General features: G+C 39.8%; 3 protein-coding genes across 6 annotated transcripts; 2 read left to right on the forward strand and 1 right to left on the reverse strand.

Annotated features, from left to right (window-relative positions):
* The first annotated feature begins 479 nt into the window (after positions 1-479).
* LOC112178929 (exocyst complex component EXO70B1) lies at positions 480-11,135 on the forward strand. Of its 4 annotated transcripts, none has more exons than XM_024317206.2 (2): positions 480-498; positions 8,032-10,357. In XM_024317206.2, exon 2 carries the CDS (start codon positions 8,173-8,175, stop codon positions 10,129-10,131), a length of 1,959 nt encoding a protein of 652 aa, XP_024172974.1. In that variant the 5' UTR covers positions 480-498; positions 8,032-8,172; the 3' UTR covers positions 10,132-10,357. The 4 variants fall into 4 exon arrangements, with proteins under 4 accessions (XP_024172974.1, XP_024172971.1, XP_024172972.1 ...); XM_024317203.2 differs by lacking the exon at positions 480-498 and adding an exon at positions 10,819-11,135 and having other exon boundaries at positions 7,901-10,154; XM_024317204.2 differs by lacking the exon at positions 480-498 and adding an exon at positions 10,883-11,135 and having other exon boundaries at positions 7,901-10,154.
* On the forward strand, positions 1,344-3,699 carry LOC112178931. Its single transcript, XM_024317209.2, has 6 exons — positions 1,344-1,610; positions 1,727-1,897; positions 2,014-2,103; positions 2,211-2,330; positions 2,444-2,517; positions 3,478-3,699. Exons 1-5 carry the CDS (start codon positions 1,437-1,439, stop codon positions 2,489-2,491), a joined length of 603 nt encoding a protein of 200 aa, XP_024172977.1. The 5' UTR covers positions 1,344-1,436; the 3' UTR covers positions 2,492-2,517; positions 3,478-3,699.
* A 2,644-nt stretch (positions 11,136-13,779) lies between the features above and the next one.
* Positions 13,780-16,207, reverse strand: LOC112178930 (SNF1-related protein kinase regulatory subunit gamma-1). The gene is made up of 6 exons (XM_024317208.2): positions 15,942-16,207; positions 15,459-15,631; positions 15,118-15,312; positions 14,763-15,038; positions 14,444-14,607; positions 13,780-14,354 (listed from the first exon to the last, which is right to left on the reverse strand). Exons 1-6 carry the CDS (start codon positions 16,120-16,122, stop codon positions 14,057-14,059), a joined length of 1,287 nt encoding a protein of 428 aa, XP_024172976.1. The 5' UTR covers positions 16,123-16,207; the 3' UTR covers positions 13,780-14,056.
* Positions 16,208-16,582: the final 375 nt, after the last annotated feature.

Raw genomic sequence — 16,582 nt, forward strand, 5'->3', positions numbered from 1 at the left:
AATCGGCACCACCCAAGCTTCCACCTTTTAAGCTAATCAAAACCCAAAATTTCCCACAACCCACTTCATTTCTCCCCTAAAATCAACCGACCCAAAAACGATCAGCCCCAATTCAAACAATCTCAGAGCTAATAAACACTACCTTCCCCATATTTCTTCTTGCAATTCCTTCTTTTACACGCAACGGCGAAAACAGGAGCAGAACACAAAATCTGATTAAGTGTGAAGAAAGTGATTGTGAGAAAAATAGAGGAAAACAGAAAAGAGGTTGTCGAGGTCTGTCAATCGGCTTCGTTGGAGCCTAGACTCCACCATTGCTGATTGCTACTTCTCTTGGGTGTCAGAAAATGATTTTTGCTATTAATTCACTATTTCACCATCGTTAATGGGTGGACTCCACCATTGTTGATGGCATGTTTGCTCCACCATTGTTGATTGTTTCTGGGTTGCTGGATTTGAATGGGGACGAGAGAGAGAGAGAGAGAGAGAGAGAGAGACGAAAGAGGCAAAGAGAGAGAGGGAGAAAGAAAATGGACTAAAGAATGGGGCTGGGTAAGTAAATGACACAAATACCCATCAAATATGCCACGTGGCATACGGGTTAACCCCGTCATCGACAGCGGGTACGTATATTGGGTCGGGCTAGCTATTTTGGGTACCATTGTGATAGTTTCGGAAAGTTGGGTATGCAAATTTAGAATGGGCCATAATTGAAGTACTGTTTGTATTTTTTTTTCCCTAAATACATAAATAAACTTACATAATTTCCTTAGGACTCCATAATGTAGCATAGTGATGAAAATCTTGGGTGGGATCAAACCACAAAGGAAACTTCATCTCTCTTCCAATAATTTTTTCATAGCCATGCATTTCCTCTTATGCAAATATTAGTCTGTAAAGTATAGAGCTTCCCAAAAACCCGATGTCCACTTCATCATGATACCCTGAATATAGTATTGAGTACTATTTGAAAGCTACAATAAATTCGAATAGTTCATGATCAACACAATTAATTGAAGCAAAATCCACTATGCTTGATGAAAATTATGAAAGCCTTAGTTTCCTTAAGCTAGTAATAAACATGTGAAGCAATTTAAGCTCAGTGATCGTATTAATTTTCTAGTGATCAGAAATCCCTTTGCCTTTGAATCTTCCAGCCATAATGATCAACACAAGGGTTTTCAAGTGAAACTGTAGAGTATTTCAACTGGTTATTATTATTATTATTTATTTATTTACTTCATTGGAGATTAACATTGGGTTATGGTGCCTAATTTCAACCGTTAGCGGTTAGTCCGTTACTTAGGAAGCTTACAGGGGCCAAATTGCAATTTGATTCAATTGAAACGACTTGATTCAACGTAGTTTCAAATGGGAGGCAAATCCCTAAACCCCTAAATCAGTCACCCGCCAAAGAGGCGGTGGGGTTTTGGAGCATGGAACAGACTTTATGGGGTCATTTACCGCTACTGGTCCGGTCAAATTCCAAGGACTCGGTGGAGTACATTCTTCAAACCCTTTGGAGGACCCGAAAGACCGGTCTGGACCGGGCCGATCGGGACATAATCCAAGATATGCTCCAGCTTCAAAACGAATCGGACCTCGACCCGGTACAGCTTCTCTCATCCGACTCTCACTGTGTTCAAAAGTTTGAATCTTTTGTGAATTTAACGGTGTTTGAAATTTGGGAATATGCTGCTGAATTTTGGGTTCTTACTTGTTCCAGCTTTTGGTGTGTCTTCGGATTTTGATTCGGAGATGCGTGTACGAAAATGTGACGAGGGATGAGATTCAGAAGCTGTTTCCCGATGAGGTGTTGCCGGAATTACAGAGGCTGTTGACGCTTTTGCTGCAGAAGTTTCAAAGAGAATGGCGGGAAGATGCACTCAAGGACCAGGTAATACACATTTTGGTTGCCCTACATTTGTGTATCTAAGCTAAGTGATTTAATGTGTTGGAGTGTCTAGACTGTAATATTTTTGTTTGGAAATGTTGATAAAAAAAAAAAAGTAGGGTGCTTTGCCGCGGTTGAAGACGATGACATGGGACATGGCGAATCAGGAGGCAGAGTTTGCTGAGCCTGTTGCTGTTATCAACTTGAAGGTACTGATATGGTTTGTAATATGTGGAAATGTGTAGTGCATAGGATTCTCAAAGTGGTGGAGGTGTCAAGTTTATTTGGCTAGTAATTGTACTTTCTCTTTGTGCAGCTCCTAAATGATTCTCAGTCTCATGTTAAAGAAACAGAAGTGAAGTTTGAATTGGCTAATGATACTCTAGAAACCATGCTGAATTCCATGTACTGCATTAGAGATCAGTTTTCTAACGTGGTAAAACCTTATTTTTTCAGTTTCCCTTTCCATTTCATCTTATGTGGTACAAGATGCAATCAAGTTTCCTTTGCTTTTAGGTAATATGAGTCTGGATTTTGTTTCCTTCTCAGGGTGAAGCATCAAATGATCATTTATCTCAAGATGCTAATGCATTGTAGATAACCCATGAGCAGCGGATAGAATGGTATGGCTTGGTCCAAATATTTCTCGTGTATACATTTTTGATGACTCTGGCCAGATTAAGTATGAATTTGTCTCTTTGTGTAGTATATTTCGAGTCCAATTTATTGTCCTGACCTTGGATGCTTTTACTTACCCCAAACTTCAGAGAGGGATCATGGATTTTAAAACATTAAAAAATTTAAGAGTTCCTCTCCAAAATGAAGCAAGACCGGCATGTGGTTTTTACTTCTAAAAGTTAAAGATGTAGCAATCTCCTGAGTGCACAAGGAGAGAAGTTCCTTCATCTGGTTTTTGTTTTTGTTGGTTAAGACCATGTTGACTGCGATAGCAAATCTCAGAGTGCTGTAAACACAAAAAAGGATAAATTTATTTACATTCAGTTTCAGAAAACGCCTGATTTGTTTATTGTTCTGATCTGGAAATGCCTCAATCATATATGTGCCAGAACTAACTTTATAGAGCTACAGTATCAAAATAAAATTGGGGAAGTAGGACAGAAATAAGTGGGTTTAGGCACCATATGGTGCTTTGAGGCAGTGGTGAAAAGCGTAAAGCAATTGAAAAAAGTTATCATGGTTGTGGAAATAGTGTTGGCAAGATGAGAGGTCACTAAATGAAGTGAGAAGAAAGGGAGTTTTCGCCACTTGTTTTTTCTTCCTCAAACCATTAATAAGATGCTTTAATTTGAAGTTTGTAGACTTTTTAACTTTACACCTTGTGGAAGGATTCTGTGAAAGCATATAACAGAACACGGAACACTGTAGTGAACCACAAATGCATGTCAGATTAGGCTCATTAGGTTTCCTTCTAGCTGTTAATATCATGCAGTCATTGCTGCCATATTTGTTATCTTGAAAAACAGTACTGGATAAAGCTTTTAGGGAAGCACCACCTTAGACTAAGTGGTGTTTTTCTTTGTGTATTCTTATAACAGCTTGTAACTCTGGATTATGTGATGCAGACTGACCTCTATGGCTCCTTTCATGAAGAAAAATTGATGCGGCAGCAGTAAGTGGCAAATTTGTTGCGTGTCCCAGCTTGCATGGAATATTTCTGATTGAAGGGCTGAAGATGCCTTCCATGAAGAAAAATTGATGCAGTAGCAGTAATTGGTCCGGTTGTACTAAATGATATCTTCAGTGCTTATATGATTCATCACTTTTCGACACAAATATTGTTAATATATCCATGTGTTGTTGCAACTTACAGTTAACAGAGAGAGAGAGAGAGAGTTGGTCCCGGAATCAATTCTTGCGGTTGGCTAAAGTTTGATGTATTGGAATCTCTGTCATCTAAAAGGTTGTCAAAATTGACTAGTTTGATTGAACTTTCGAATGCCATGCCATTCGGGTGAGCAAATTTTTTGTTAGGCTTTGTCGGATGCAATTCCCTTTTGGTGGAGCTTAACTCTAAGGTGACCTTACCCAGATAGGAGACCTTTCTCTTTTATATGAAACTAGAGAATCATTGTTAAATTTTTGTTCTTATTGGTGAGCATATGCATCTCTTTCGCTTTGACTTAAACTTCAGTTTCCATGAGTAGGTTTTAATTTATTCATTTTGGGATGTTGGCCATCGTTTTCTTTGATTCTTCGATCACAATCTGCACTAGGCGTTGTGGCTGCTGCAGTTCTGTTAATTTTTCTTTTCATTTTATTCGCTTTCATATTAGCCTAAAGTTTAGCAAATTGTCACTTCTAGAAGAGTTGATAGTGTAAACTTTTAGCCTTGACTTCATGCTTCTGTTTTCCAAATTTCACTCTCACTGTTCCGTGTGAAACTGGAATCATGGCTGCACCAATTGAACCTGAGTCCTTAAAACTATAAAATTATGATAGATGGAGACCAATTTATTGGTATGACAATACTAATAATATTATCTCATAATTAATGGATGGATCGAGACAATTAAGCTAGAAAGTCCTACCTCAAGCTTGTAGGTGCTGATTTCTTTAGATCTTTTGGGGTAGTTCATTGGTTAATTCTTTTTCTTTGATTATAACTAACGTGATGCGCAAATCGAATTTGAAATTAGGACTAATACACATGGTTCATAATCTAATTCATGTCCCTGTGTTCTATGCATGTGCTAAACCAATCACACCTAACTGAACCTTCTCTAACAACTTGAATGACTCCGAAAGACTTCACCATGGATTTGGATTTGGATTTGGATTGGGATTTGGATTTGGATTTGGATTCTGGATTTAAGAATTTGTAACTTAACGTGTTAGGTGCGGCAGATAGCTCCAAACCATGCCCTACACAAGGTTGTGTATTTTTATTTTCCATTGGGTCAACTAAAGGAGTTGAAGTTGACAATCACAGAAGTCATATTCTGTGGTATTATCTGATAGTCCAATGTATAACCTTCCGACTCATTCAAGATTCAAGATTCAACAACAAAAGCATGGAATTCTATGTCGTGAACGGTTTTCAAGCTCTGCAGAAGAAGAAAACCCTTCTCATTCGTCACTTTTACGGTAATTTTAACGTTTTGAAATATAGTTTCACAAGTACCAATACGAATTTCTTCAAAAGTTTGATTTTTTGGTAAGCTATATGACACGTTTAATTATTTAAAATATTAGAATAATGATATCAATTTCAAAACATGTTTTTCCATGCGTTTACTAACACAAAAAGAAATTAGAATAAGAGCCTGTACTACTTTAAAATCAGAATTTTTTTGTTGTCAGACAAATAAGAATTTTTTTTTTTTTAAGACAGGGTCAGGTCACCCATTAGGTTGAAGTAGTGTATCTCCCATCTATATTATTATTATTTGTAGTAAGATAGTACAACGAGGGGGACATAGAGCCTAAATCTCGTGAGAAATTACATCCATCCTCTAGTAGGGTTGGGTTCAGTTCGATACCGAACCTTCAAGCCCAATACCATCTACCGTACTAGACATTGTTGGTACACAAAATGGGCTACCATTACTGGCTAAAAAAGTCGGTATACTGAGATAGCCGGTTGGTTGGGCCTCCAACCGAGTTTAAGATTGGGCCAGATTTCAGCTCTGGCTCAACTAAAATTTTAAAAGCCCAAACGGCTAAACCTGTCCAGCAAATGAAAAACTGCAATAACCATATGAATTTAAAGGCCCAACCATAAGCAAATCTGCAAATGAAAAATAAGAAAAGTTCAACACTTCATCTCATCATCACTTCAGTTCAACCATAAGCAAATAAAGCAATACATCAACTTCAGTTTCATCTCATCATCACTTCATAGTTCATACAAATTCTAATTCAATAACTCATAGTTCACACTTCACACAAATGTTACAATAACTAAGTGGACAATAGTTGAAAACAAACTGTTGAAGGACTCAAAGTTCATCTCATCTTCACTTTCATATTTGCTTGTTGTCCTCCCTCAAAGACTCACAGTTTATAACTTTCTGCAAATTCATTTTAGTTGAAAAGAATAAATATGTTGGCAGTAATTCAATGAAAACTGAAAAGAATAAAAATGTTGGCAGTTGTGCAAATTCAGTCAATGAAGCATTTTAGGCAGTTTCTGTATATAACAGTCAATGAATAAGAGAGCTCACGTTCACTTTCAATTTGCTTGCTGTCCTCCCTCAAAGACTCACAATTTCTAACTTTTTGCAAATTCAGTTTATTTGAAAGGAATAAAAATATTGGCAGTTCTGCAGTAAAAAGATTTAAAATGCTAGCAGTTGTGCAAATTCAGTCAATGAAGCAGTTTCAAATTTATCTTTATTCTCAAGATGAGATGTATCTATTAGTCTATTACTCATAAATCAAACCTACCACAATTGCTGCAAATCAAATCTACAGAGAATTATCAATTATGCATAATACGAATTATACCTTCAATTGTGCAGTCACTTTGCCTTCATCTCCCTCAAAGTCTCAAACAGTCAAACACTCAAACTTAGTCCTCAGTCCTCCTGTTCCTCCAAGCACATAATGGAAACCATGAAAACCCAGAACATATTGTAAAGAAAGAGCAACAAATCACAAGTTCAGAACTCACAGATACCACTTGATATTAACGGAAACAGAGACTGATTCCACTTGAGATTAACGGTAGCAAAATGCAAAACAGCAAAAGCATTAGAGTCTTAGAGATTACTCAATTTAGAACATGAATCGAATGAATCCACGCGCTTCTAGCTAAAATTGAAACAAAAATTAACCAAAGGGAAAACTCACTGGCCGTAGGACACTAAGACATGAATCGAATGAATTGATATGAAATCTCTAGGTTCGATTCTTGGATATTTCGAACTTGGAACTTCAAAGGACTGAAGGAGAGGTCGAGAGGCGGATAGGGTTTGATTATGAGAGAGAGGGCTCGATCTGAATTGTGAATTCTACCCCCTTTAGGGTTTGGAAAGTTTAAAATCAAACGGTTATAATTTAATATGAAATAAAACTATTAATAATCAATGGTTCAAATCGATAGATATAAAATATATTTAAATAAATAAATAATATATACAATATATGCTTCAGTACTGTATACTGTATAAATCTAAAAATCAATACCAATACCATACCAATATCTCTCTCTCGGTTTGGTACTACCGTACCAAAAGTTCGGTTACTGATATAGTCGGCTACCAACTTTTCCGGTTGGGCTCGGACTTGGTTGGTTGGTTTGTCTCTGCTGAAAATGCCAGCCCTATCCTCTAAAAGAACATCCTAAATAATATTAGGAGCTTCATCAACCCATAACACATCCAAAGCGGATGACCTAGTTAGGTGTGCAAGTCTATTTGCAACACTGTTAGCTTCACGAAAGAAACTTGTTTCTTAACAATCCGGAGTTTAGAACCCAAAGGGTTAGTTGGGTTTATGAATCAATCCCTCTAGAATCATCTTCGATTCATAAATTTCTCCATTATAAGTAAGTTAGTCTATATTATTTTAAGAATTTATTCTCACATAAGTAATATTGTTAAGTTTCTTTTGTTACAAACTTAAAGTCATATACAAGTGTGACCGGGTACATAAAACGCGTGACAACTAAATTAACTCCATTACTTATTTCCCATGACTAAAGAAAAGACCCTATCTATACCTTTTTCCTCATAGTGGCGGTGACATATATAAAATGAGAAAACATGTATAAATGAGAAAAAACAGAAAACAAAAGTTATTCTTTTATAGCAAAAATCTTCCCTTCTCCTTTTGGTCCAATCCAAGCCAACAACAGAAACATTCACTGTCAAAATGTGAACGCAATAAAAATACCAAAATTCACGCCACGTCATTTCAAAAATTCAATCGGACGCAATCAAAACCAGTCAAGGACGTGACATCAGTGCACAGCTCCGCACCAGATCACACCCGCAGACTTCTAAGTTCAAAAGCACGATAAGGAGTTCGGGTTCCCGTAACTCACTCTATCATTCTTTCTTTCCTTCTTGTCCAACTCCAACCCCAAGCTGCCGGCCAAAGCAAACAGACTGTTTTTTTTGGTCATTTCGGTCATTTCCCCTTCCTTCCATTTCAGTTCCCTCAGACTCTGATAGAGAGAGAAGGAGAAGAGCAAAAGCCCTAATGGCCTCTGCAACTCTCAATTCCGCTTCTTCCAAATCCTGATTCTACTCTGTTTTCTCTACTTCTCTGATCTCTATTTTCCCTGCCTCCCAAACCCTAGGAGGAGCCCTTTCATGACGACGACGACGACGAGCATACCGGCCGCCGCGGGCGGTGGTGGAGGCGAGGATCGGGTGCTGGCGGCGGCGCAGCATATCGTGAAGAGCCTGGGGAACACTCCGAAGGAGGTGAGGGAGGATATGCTGTTGATCTTCTCCAGCTTTGATAACCGGCTCTCGAATTTGACGAGTATGATCAGCGACGAATCGAAGGCGGACGACGACCGATTCGACGCCGCGGAGAAGGTGATTTTCCGGTGGGAGGCGAATCACGACGCGATGAGGAGCGCCGTGCCTTGGGAGGAGTCGCCGAACGAGTCGGCGGAGTATTTGTTGGCCGTGGACGAGATCCTCGGCCTCATGGAGGGGTTGTCGGTCGGGTCGGATCATGAGATTTCGGACCGGGCCGAGAACGCGATCCAAATCGCGATGTCGAGGCTGGAGGACGAGTTCCGCCACATTCTGATCCGGAACACCGTCCCGCTCGACTCCGAGCGCCTCTACGGCTCGATCCGGCGGGTCTCGCTGTCGTTCGCGTCGCACGACGGTGATTTCGCCGAGGAGTTCGAGAGCTTCGGCGAGGTGGACCGCGACGCCGGCAGGTTCCACGAGCGTGGCGGCAGCTTAGGCGATGACGTGTGCGTTGATTTGATACATCCGGATGCCGTCGTCGAATTGAAGGAGATCGCTTACCGTATGATTCGCTCCGGCTATGAGAAGGAGTGTGTTCAGGTGTACAGTAGTGTCCGGCGAGACGCTTTGGATGAGTGTCTGGTGATTCTCGGAGTTGAGAAGCTGAGCATTGAGGAGGTTCAGAAAATCGAGTGGAAATTGCTGGACGAGAAAATGAAGAAGTGGATACACGCTGTGAAAATCGGGGTTCGGGTTTTATTATTCGGGGAGAGGAGACTCTCCGATCAGATTTTCGAGGGAACGGATGAGACTAGGGAGATATGTTTCAATGAGACCACCAAGGGGTGCATTATGCAGCTGTTGAATTTCGGAGAGGCTGTTGCCATTGGGAAAAGGTCGCCGGAGAAGCTGTTTCGGATTCTGGACATGTATGATGTGCTGGCAGATGTGTATCCGGACTTGGAGCAGATGGTGGGTGATGAATTTGTGCTTGCTGAGGCAAAGGGAGTGTTGGATGGACTCGGTGATGCGGCTAGAGGGACCTTTGCTGAGTTTGAGAATGCCGTTCAGGGTGAGGCCAGTAAGAAACCAATGCTGAGTGGAGAGATTCATCCCATTTCGCGGTATGTCATGAACTATGTGAGATTGCTGGTTGATTATAGTGAAACTCTGAATTTGCTTTTAGATACCGGAGATGATGAGTTACAGAGTTTGCCTAATGATGATTTGGGGATAGAAAGTATGTCTCCAATAGGACGTAGGCTTTTGCTGTTGATAAATAATTTGGAGTCCAATCTAGGGGAGAAATCTAAGGTTTATGAGGATGGAGCACTCCAATGTGTGTTTATGATGAATAACATTCAATACATAGTGCAGAAAGTGAAAGATTCTGAGCTTAGAAAGCTCTTGGGAGACAATTGGGTTCGCAAACGCCGTGGCCAGGTGCGCCAGTATGCCACTGGTTATCTTAGAGCTGCTTGGAGCAAGGCCCTGTCATGTTTGAAAGATGAAGGAATTGGCGGCAGCACAAGCAATGCTTCAAAGATGGCTTTGAAGGAGAGGTTTAAGAATTTCAATGCCAACTTTGAAGACCTGTATAGAACCCAGACAGCTTGGAAGGTCCCCGATGCTCAGCTTCGCGAAGAGCTTCGGATATCTATATCAGAGAAGGTGATTCCTGCTTACCGGTCCTTTATGGGGAGGTTCGGGAATCAGCTAGAGAGTGGAAGGCATGCCGGGAAATATATAAAGTACACCGCAGATGATTTGGAGAGCTATGTGTTGGATTTGTTCGAAGGGACACCTTGTGTTCTGCACCATCTTAGAAGAAAAAGTACATAGGATGCATTCTCCCTTTGTAACAGGTTAGTCCTCTGCTTTGATCAAGGACTAGTTGGAAGTTGCGACAGCATTCTAAATTGTTAACAAAAAAAAAATTGTAGCTTGATGATACCTATTTATTTTACTGGTTTTAATGTTATAAACACAGGTTTTGTGAAAGCTATTGTCCAAATCTATCTACTGTAATAATTTTTGTATATTTATGTAGCTTTTAGCTTTTTCTATGCATCAGTTCTTTCATGGTTCATGTATTTTCCTTGCCATGATTCGCCGGCAGACTTTCCGTTTGTCATCTGCCTTCAGAGTTCAGAAGAAGAACTAAAACCGTTACTGTAAATTATTAAATTTGATATAGAAACAGATTCAGAAGCATACGTTTTTTTTCTTTTCTTTTTCTCCTTCCAAATCTGAATGAAGATCATCTCGCTAGCATTGTTTGCAGTTGATTAAGTCAAGTGGATATTGTGGCTAGATTTAGAACCTACTTCTTCTAAACAAAATGATAAAGATAGGCATTGGGGCCCTTGTATCTTTATAAATGCCATGAATAAGTACTAGACGGTGTTTGCAAAGTGAAAAAATAAACTACTTGGCATTCTGTCTTATACCTTGTAATTGAGCATCTGAGCATTATGCAGTAGTTAAATCTTTGTTCAGACAGTTATGACCGACTATTTTTTAATCTAGGACGAGTTGGAGGATTTTGAAATGCAGTGGAAGATGGTATAAGACATCGTGCAATTTCATATAGAACAGTGGTCTTGGCGAAATGAGGAGGCTGTAAGATGTGAAGGTCAGGGGCAATATTGAGAGGTCACTGACTTCACCTGTAAAGGGTATTTTGCGATTCAAGATTAATGTAGTCAGGATTCATAAAAAATAGACAAAAATCAGAATTTTCATATTTGTGGCTTATTGTTGGAGCAGTATGTAGGGGATGATCATATAATGTGGTCATGATTCATCAAAAAGAGACAAAAATCAGAATTTTCATATTTGTGGCTTTTTACTGTGATTCATTGTATTGTTGGAGCATTATGTAGTGGATGATCATATAAATCAGAACCTCCTTGATTTTCTATTTAAAGCATATAATCAAGAAAACCCTGCAGAAGTCTCGGTTTATTCGTCCACCCACATCTCTCTCAAGTTGGAAGCATGAAAATTACTCTAGTCATGCATCGCCCAACTTCTTTCGGAAGGTTGCCAAAAGCGTATTTGATTGTTAGAAAGTGCGTTTAGCATTTGATGGTTCTAGAAGCAATTCCAAACAAGAACTTAGCAACACATGATCTACGCTCCATTGACCCCCATAAGTTTGAACGTTTTTTAACCAAATTAAGGGGAAAACAAGAACAGATTACAATCCATCCAAATCCATATCTACCCATTTATTTGTTTTGGTCGGATTGGATTGGATTTGATGATGAGAAAGAAAGAGCCTTCTAACTGAATCCCTACCACAGAACCGACATGGCCGAAGAAAAAGAAGCCTTACCAGAACAAAACACTATTGGCCATTCCCAACTGATTGGAGCACTGAAAGTCACATTTGCTGCAGGGCAAGTGTGACATGAAACGTGCCATGTCTAAATTTGGTGCTCTAGGTCTGTTATTGCTGTTTGCTTATGCAAGTGCTTATTTTCTTAAATGCTTGGCTTCATCCTTAATTGTAGACAGCTCGTAACAGTGTTTCAGTTTCTCTAGTAAACTTGCAAGGTCGGCAAAACCAATCAAGTCGGACCTCCAAACACATAAATTTTGGCAATTTGCTCCATGGATCGATTGTTATACATTGATCTAAGAATTGCTGGCATTTTTCTCTTTCTTTTTGCCGTCCCGCACTCCCGCCTCATTGTACTTGAGACCAGCGTTTTATACTGTATCGAACAAATAAACGATATTTAAACAGTTTTCTTCATAGACTAACTTGGCAATATACAACTGATAAATTGAATTAGTATGGTGCTCTACAGTCTACTCAAGGCTAGCTTTTGGTCTGAATATTCCTTTCTTCTTCGGTCTTCATGTACTGAAATATAGAAAGAATAATATTGTATACGTTTGTGTAGTTAGGACCCTAGCTCGGCCAGCGCGACAAGAAATAAAGCCTGAAAATTCCACAGTTAACCTAAGCCCTTTCGGCCTTTCCACATATTCCCCTTTAATCTTCGAACAAATACTAAACTTGGCAAATGACAACTTTGGATTTGGAATACTTCATAACTGCATAATGTTTTGAATGCAAGAAAAGGCAGAAAAAGTTATACGTTTTTCTTGCTTCGAATGAGGAAACTTGTCTGGGTAAAGTATATATCAACTACCAAGCAGATTCAGATAGCACAGTAAAAAATGAAAGAGGAGTAATATTTACTACATTGTTACTGGCTTACTGCAAAGAAGCTCGCACGGAGCTTATGGATACAACAAATTTACAGAAGTTAAAACTGTGTCAAACTGAGGGACATTAATTATTTACAGAAGATTGCCAATTTGATGATCAAGCATTATGTCGTGAATGATGATCACAAATGAATCTAACCTCTTTGGTTTTCTAGCATATAAGCAGGAAAGCCGTAGAGAAGTTTCTAACACCCATGTCTCTCTCAAGTTGGAGGCATGCATGACACTTATTTTATTCACTGGAAGGTTGTTAAAAGCGTTTTTGATGGTTTGAAAGCGCTTTTAGCAACACCTCATCTAAATTTAACGGTAAACATGAACGGATTTAGAGTCCACGTACACACAAATCCATTGGATCGGATCGGATTCAATGATGAGAAAGAAAGAACCTTCTAACTGAACCCTACCAGACAGGAGACATGGCCGGAGAAAAGAAACCTTACCAAAACAAAACACTGTCGTCCCATTCCCCAACTGATTGGAGCACTGAAAACCCCATTTGCTATGAAGCAAGTGTGACCATAAAACGTGCTATGTCTAAATTTGGTGCTCTTCGCGTAGTAGGGTATTGCTGTTTGCTTATGCATGTGCTTGTCTCTCCAACTGTTTTGGCTTTACTTTTGATCGTAATGCCTCTTGTAACAGCATTTCGGTTTATCTTGTTATATACTTGCATCCTATATATCCTAATGTCAGCAAAACGAATTATCTCGGACCTCAAACCACACAAATTTTAGCAGTCTGCACCACGTACCTGGTTATACATGTAACTATATAAGAATGGCTAACAACTTTCTGTTTCATTCTACATTTGTACTCGTGATTCGTAACCTTATCAAATTACTGGACGATACTTTGAATGGTTAGATTGAAAAATTAGGTTGGCAACACAAAATTTTAGGGTGTTTTTACTCGGGATGTTTTTCCAGTCTGAATACTCCTTTCTCCTGGCCTTCATTTAACCGAATTTCGAAAGAATATAAACTGTAGAGATTTGTAGGGTTGGGAACCTTGGCCAGGCAACTTTCTAGTAAAACCCAAAACTTCACAGCTAACCTGAGACGGTTCCAAATATTTCTCTTCCTTGAACAAATACTAAACTTGCAACTTTGCACCAAGTTGGTTTTGGAATTACTTCTCAACTGTGAAATCCTTTTGAATACTACATGAAGGAAACCCAGAAAAGTTCGTACGTTTTTCTTGCTTCAAATAATCTATATGCAAGTGTAAATTCCGAACAGCCAATAGATTCAGAGAGCAGATTTTATCATTTTAAGCTGAAAGGGAAGGTTCTATATTTATTACATGGTTACTGCAAAAAGCTCGCCTGGTGCTTATGGATATAACAAACTTACAGCGATTAAAACTCTGTCAAACTGAGGGATATTATTTACAGACGATTTCCTCTTCAACAAAACAGGCAGTGATAGGACACAGGGGAAGAGCTCATTACAAAAGTCAAAACCAAAAGTGGTCAATCATTCAGAAAAAGATCAGAATTCTTTCTTCTTAATACCTCATTTTAAACCCTGGTGCTTTGGGGTAGGGGCAAAACACCATCGAAGAAGTCACCGAAGTAGCCACGGGGTTCATGGACTAGCCTCGAGATGATGTCTCTCAACGTAATGACTCCTTCCAGATTCCCATTATCATCTACCGTATACACCCGGTGGATCTTCTCAGAGTCCAGCTTCAGAATCAAATCTTTAATTGTGTCGTCCCTTTTGCAAGTTATCATAGTACTTAGCAATGGGTAGACTTCATGTTGCTTCTGTAGATGGCTTCTAACAGCTGTCAGGAAGTTTCTCGCCGTGATGGATCTGTACAAGTATGTCAAATCAATGATCAATTATTGCATTGCACCTGAAAATTTGTTATGAAGACTTCTGGAACAATTTTCACTACAAACCTGTAATCATGGTAGATTTCTGGTGCAGTGAGCAAGAACTGGACATCTCTTAAGCTTATATTACCGACTGCCTTGCTACCGCCACTTTCAATCACAGGTACCCCACCAACCTTCTTTCTCCTCATCAGCTTAAATGCTTGGAGCACTGGTTCATCCTCGTACACCTGTAAATAAAACGTTGAGCATTTTAAAACAAATTGACAAACATGTAAACCTGCTCAAGAACTCATTGTGCATAAAACGGAAATTATAATCGTTCATTTAAGGCACGAAACAGGTGTCTAAATTACAAGAACTTCAAGTTTCGAGGAGCATGCACCTTCACAATGCGATCAGCGGTCATTAGGGGGAGACCAAGTTCCGATAGTTTCTTGGTTCCCCAGCTTTCAAACCACTGAAGACCAGCACATTCTGCTAACATATGAATGACAGCAGCTTGCGTGATGATGTTATCAATCTTTCCTTCACCTAAATCAACTACAGGCACGCTCTTCATTTTGTACTTTGAAAGCAGCAAGAGCATGGTCAAAAAGGTGTTGTCCTTCTGCAAGGCCAGAAATGGTGCCCATCGGAATGACCCTGAGATATCTCGAACCTGCGTGTACAAATGTTAATACATATCAAAGGCATGAAGTAATACTAGCTTATGTTGTCCAACATGGGCAAATAGTCACCTGTGTGTTCTTGTAAAACTCGGAAGAAGTCAAAGCCTCAAAAAAATTTCCTGAAGTTGCAGCAGCAAAGTCAGAGCCGTTTTCTAATAGTCCCGCAAGATCAAGACCTTTCAATCCATTAGCCGCCGCCGCAATTGCAGTTGCACTAGATGGACTAGTAGGAGTACCTGGACTCCTTGGAGATGGCGGTTCTGACTGTCAATATCAACATAAACATCATGTTTTCAATTTCTCAAAAGCTAAAGCAATGTACCAACATTGTTAAAATGTGCAATCTTCAAAAGAAACCACTTCATTTTAAGCTTAAAAACAATTGATTGATAGGAACTTAGGATGCTAACCTGATGTAGAATCCACACAACAATCCCTGCAAACTCGACAACGCCAATGTATCTGTCGATCCAGCTAGCGTCCTCAGGCGCATCGACATCCACCACCGGTGCACTCAGAATTTTATGTTCGGCCAGGATTTTGACTGCTTGAGCTAAACTGGTGTCTGACTTTATCTCAATCACTGAAACCAACAATAAGTCAATAACCACACACAATGAAGACAACAGCAATAAATGATCTGATCGATTCATCATATAACAAATAAAACGATCTTCAATCCCAATCCAGAGTATAATCACAAATCATCAAAACTACCATCCCCTCCCAATTCATCATCAAATCCTCGCAAACTAATCATCTGAGCACCACCATGTATACATATACGTACGTGTATATATACCTCAAATTCATACACATGCAAGCTCCAAACTCTATCTGATTATCAATTCGAACAAAATCAAATAACATAAGATGACAGAATATTAACGTACCTTGATTAGAAGGAGCAGTAGGGAAGTCAGAAACCGGAACACTCTCAAAGCAAGCATTGAGCTTTTCGGTGGGAGATAGCTGCGGCTCTTGTATGTCCCACAGATCCTCTACATGCATCCCCAGCTTCGCCTCTGGACTCCTCGGACTCTCGCCGTCCCTATTCGCCGCCGGCACACCCATCTCTCTCTCTCTCCTATTCAAAGACTTGATCTTTCTTCTCTCCCTCCCTCTCTCTGCTACTCAGAAACAGACAGACTTCGGATCACACACTCAACATTATTTAAGGCCAACCACGACAAAGACATACACTATAATGTAGTACACATCACTGTCCTTATCATACGTGAAGAATCTGGGCCGTACAGTTTTTAGCGGGAGGGGGTTGGTCTGGACACGTGGAGGGCTGCGATGTGGTACACTGTTCGGTTATGCTTATCCGGGAAAGTTTTGATTACTTTAAGGCAGGTTTTGTTATCCGGGTTTTAATGCTGGCCACACTGGTGGGCGACTCTAATGTGCGCCGGGGAGTGGTTTGCGCATCTTAGTTTGAGGATTTGAGTGGTGACGTGGACGCCATGGGAGGACACGTGGTTGTTGTTTATTGGGCTGGAGCTCGTGCGATGCGACGGAGTTTGGGACG

Source organism: Rosa chinensis, chromosome 7 (assembly GCF_002994745.2).
Source record: "Rosa chinensis cultivar Old Blush chromosome 7, RchiOBHm-V2, whole genome shotgun sequence".
Taxonomy (NCBI): Eukaryota; Viridiplantae; Streptophyta; class Magnoliopsida; order Rosales; family Rosaceae; genus Rosa; species Rosa chinensis.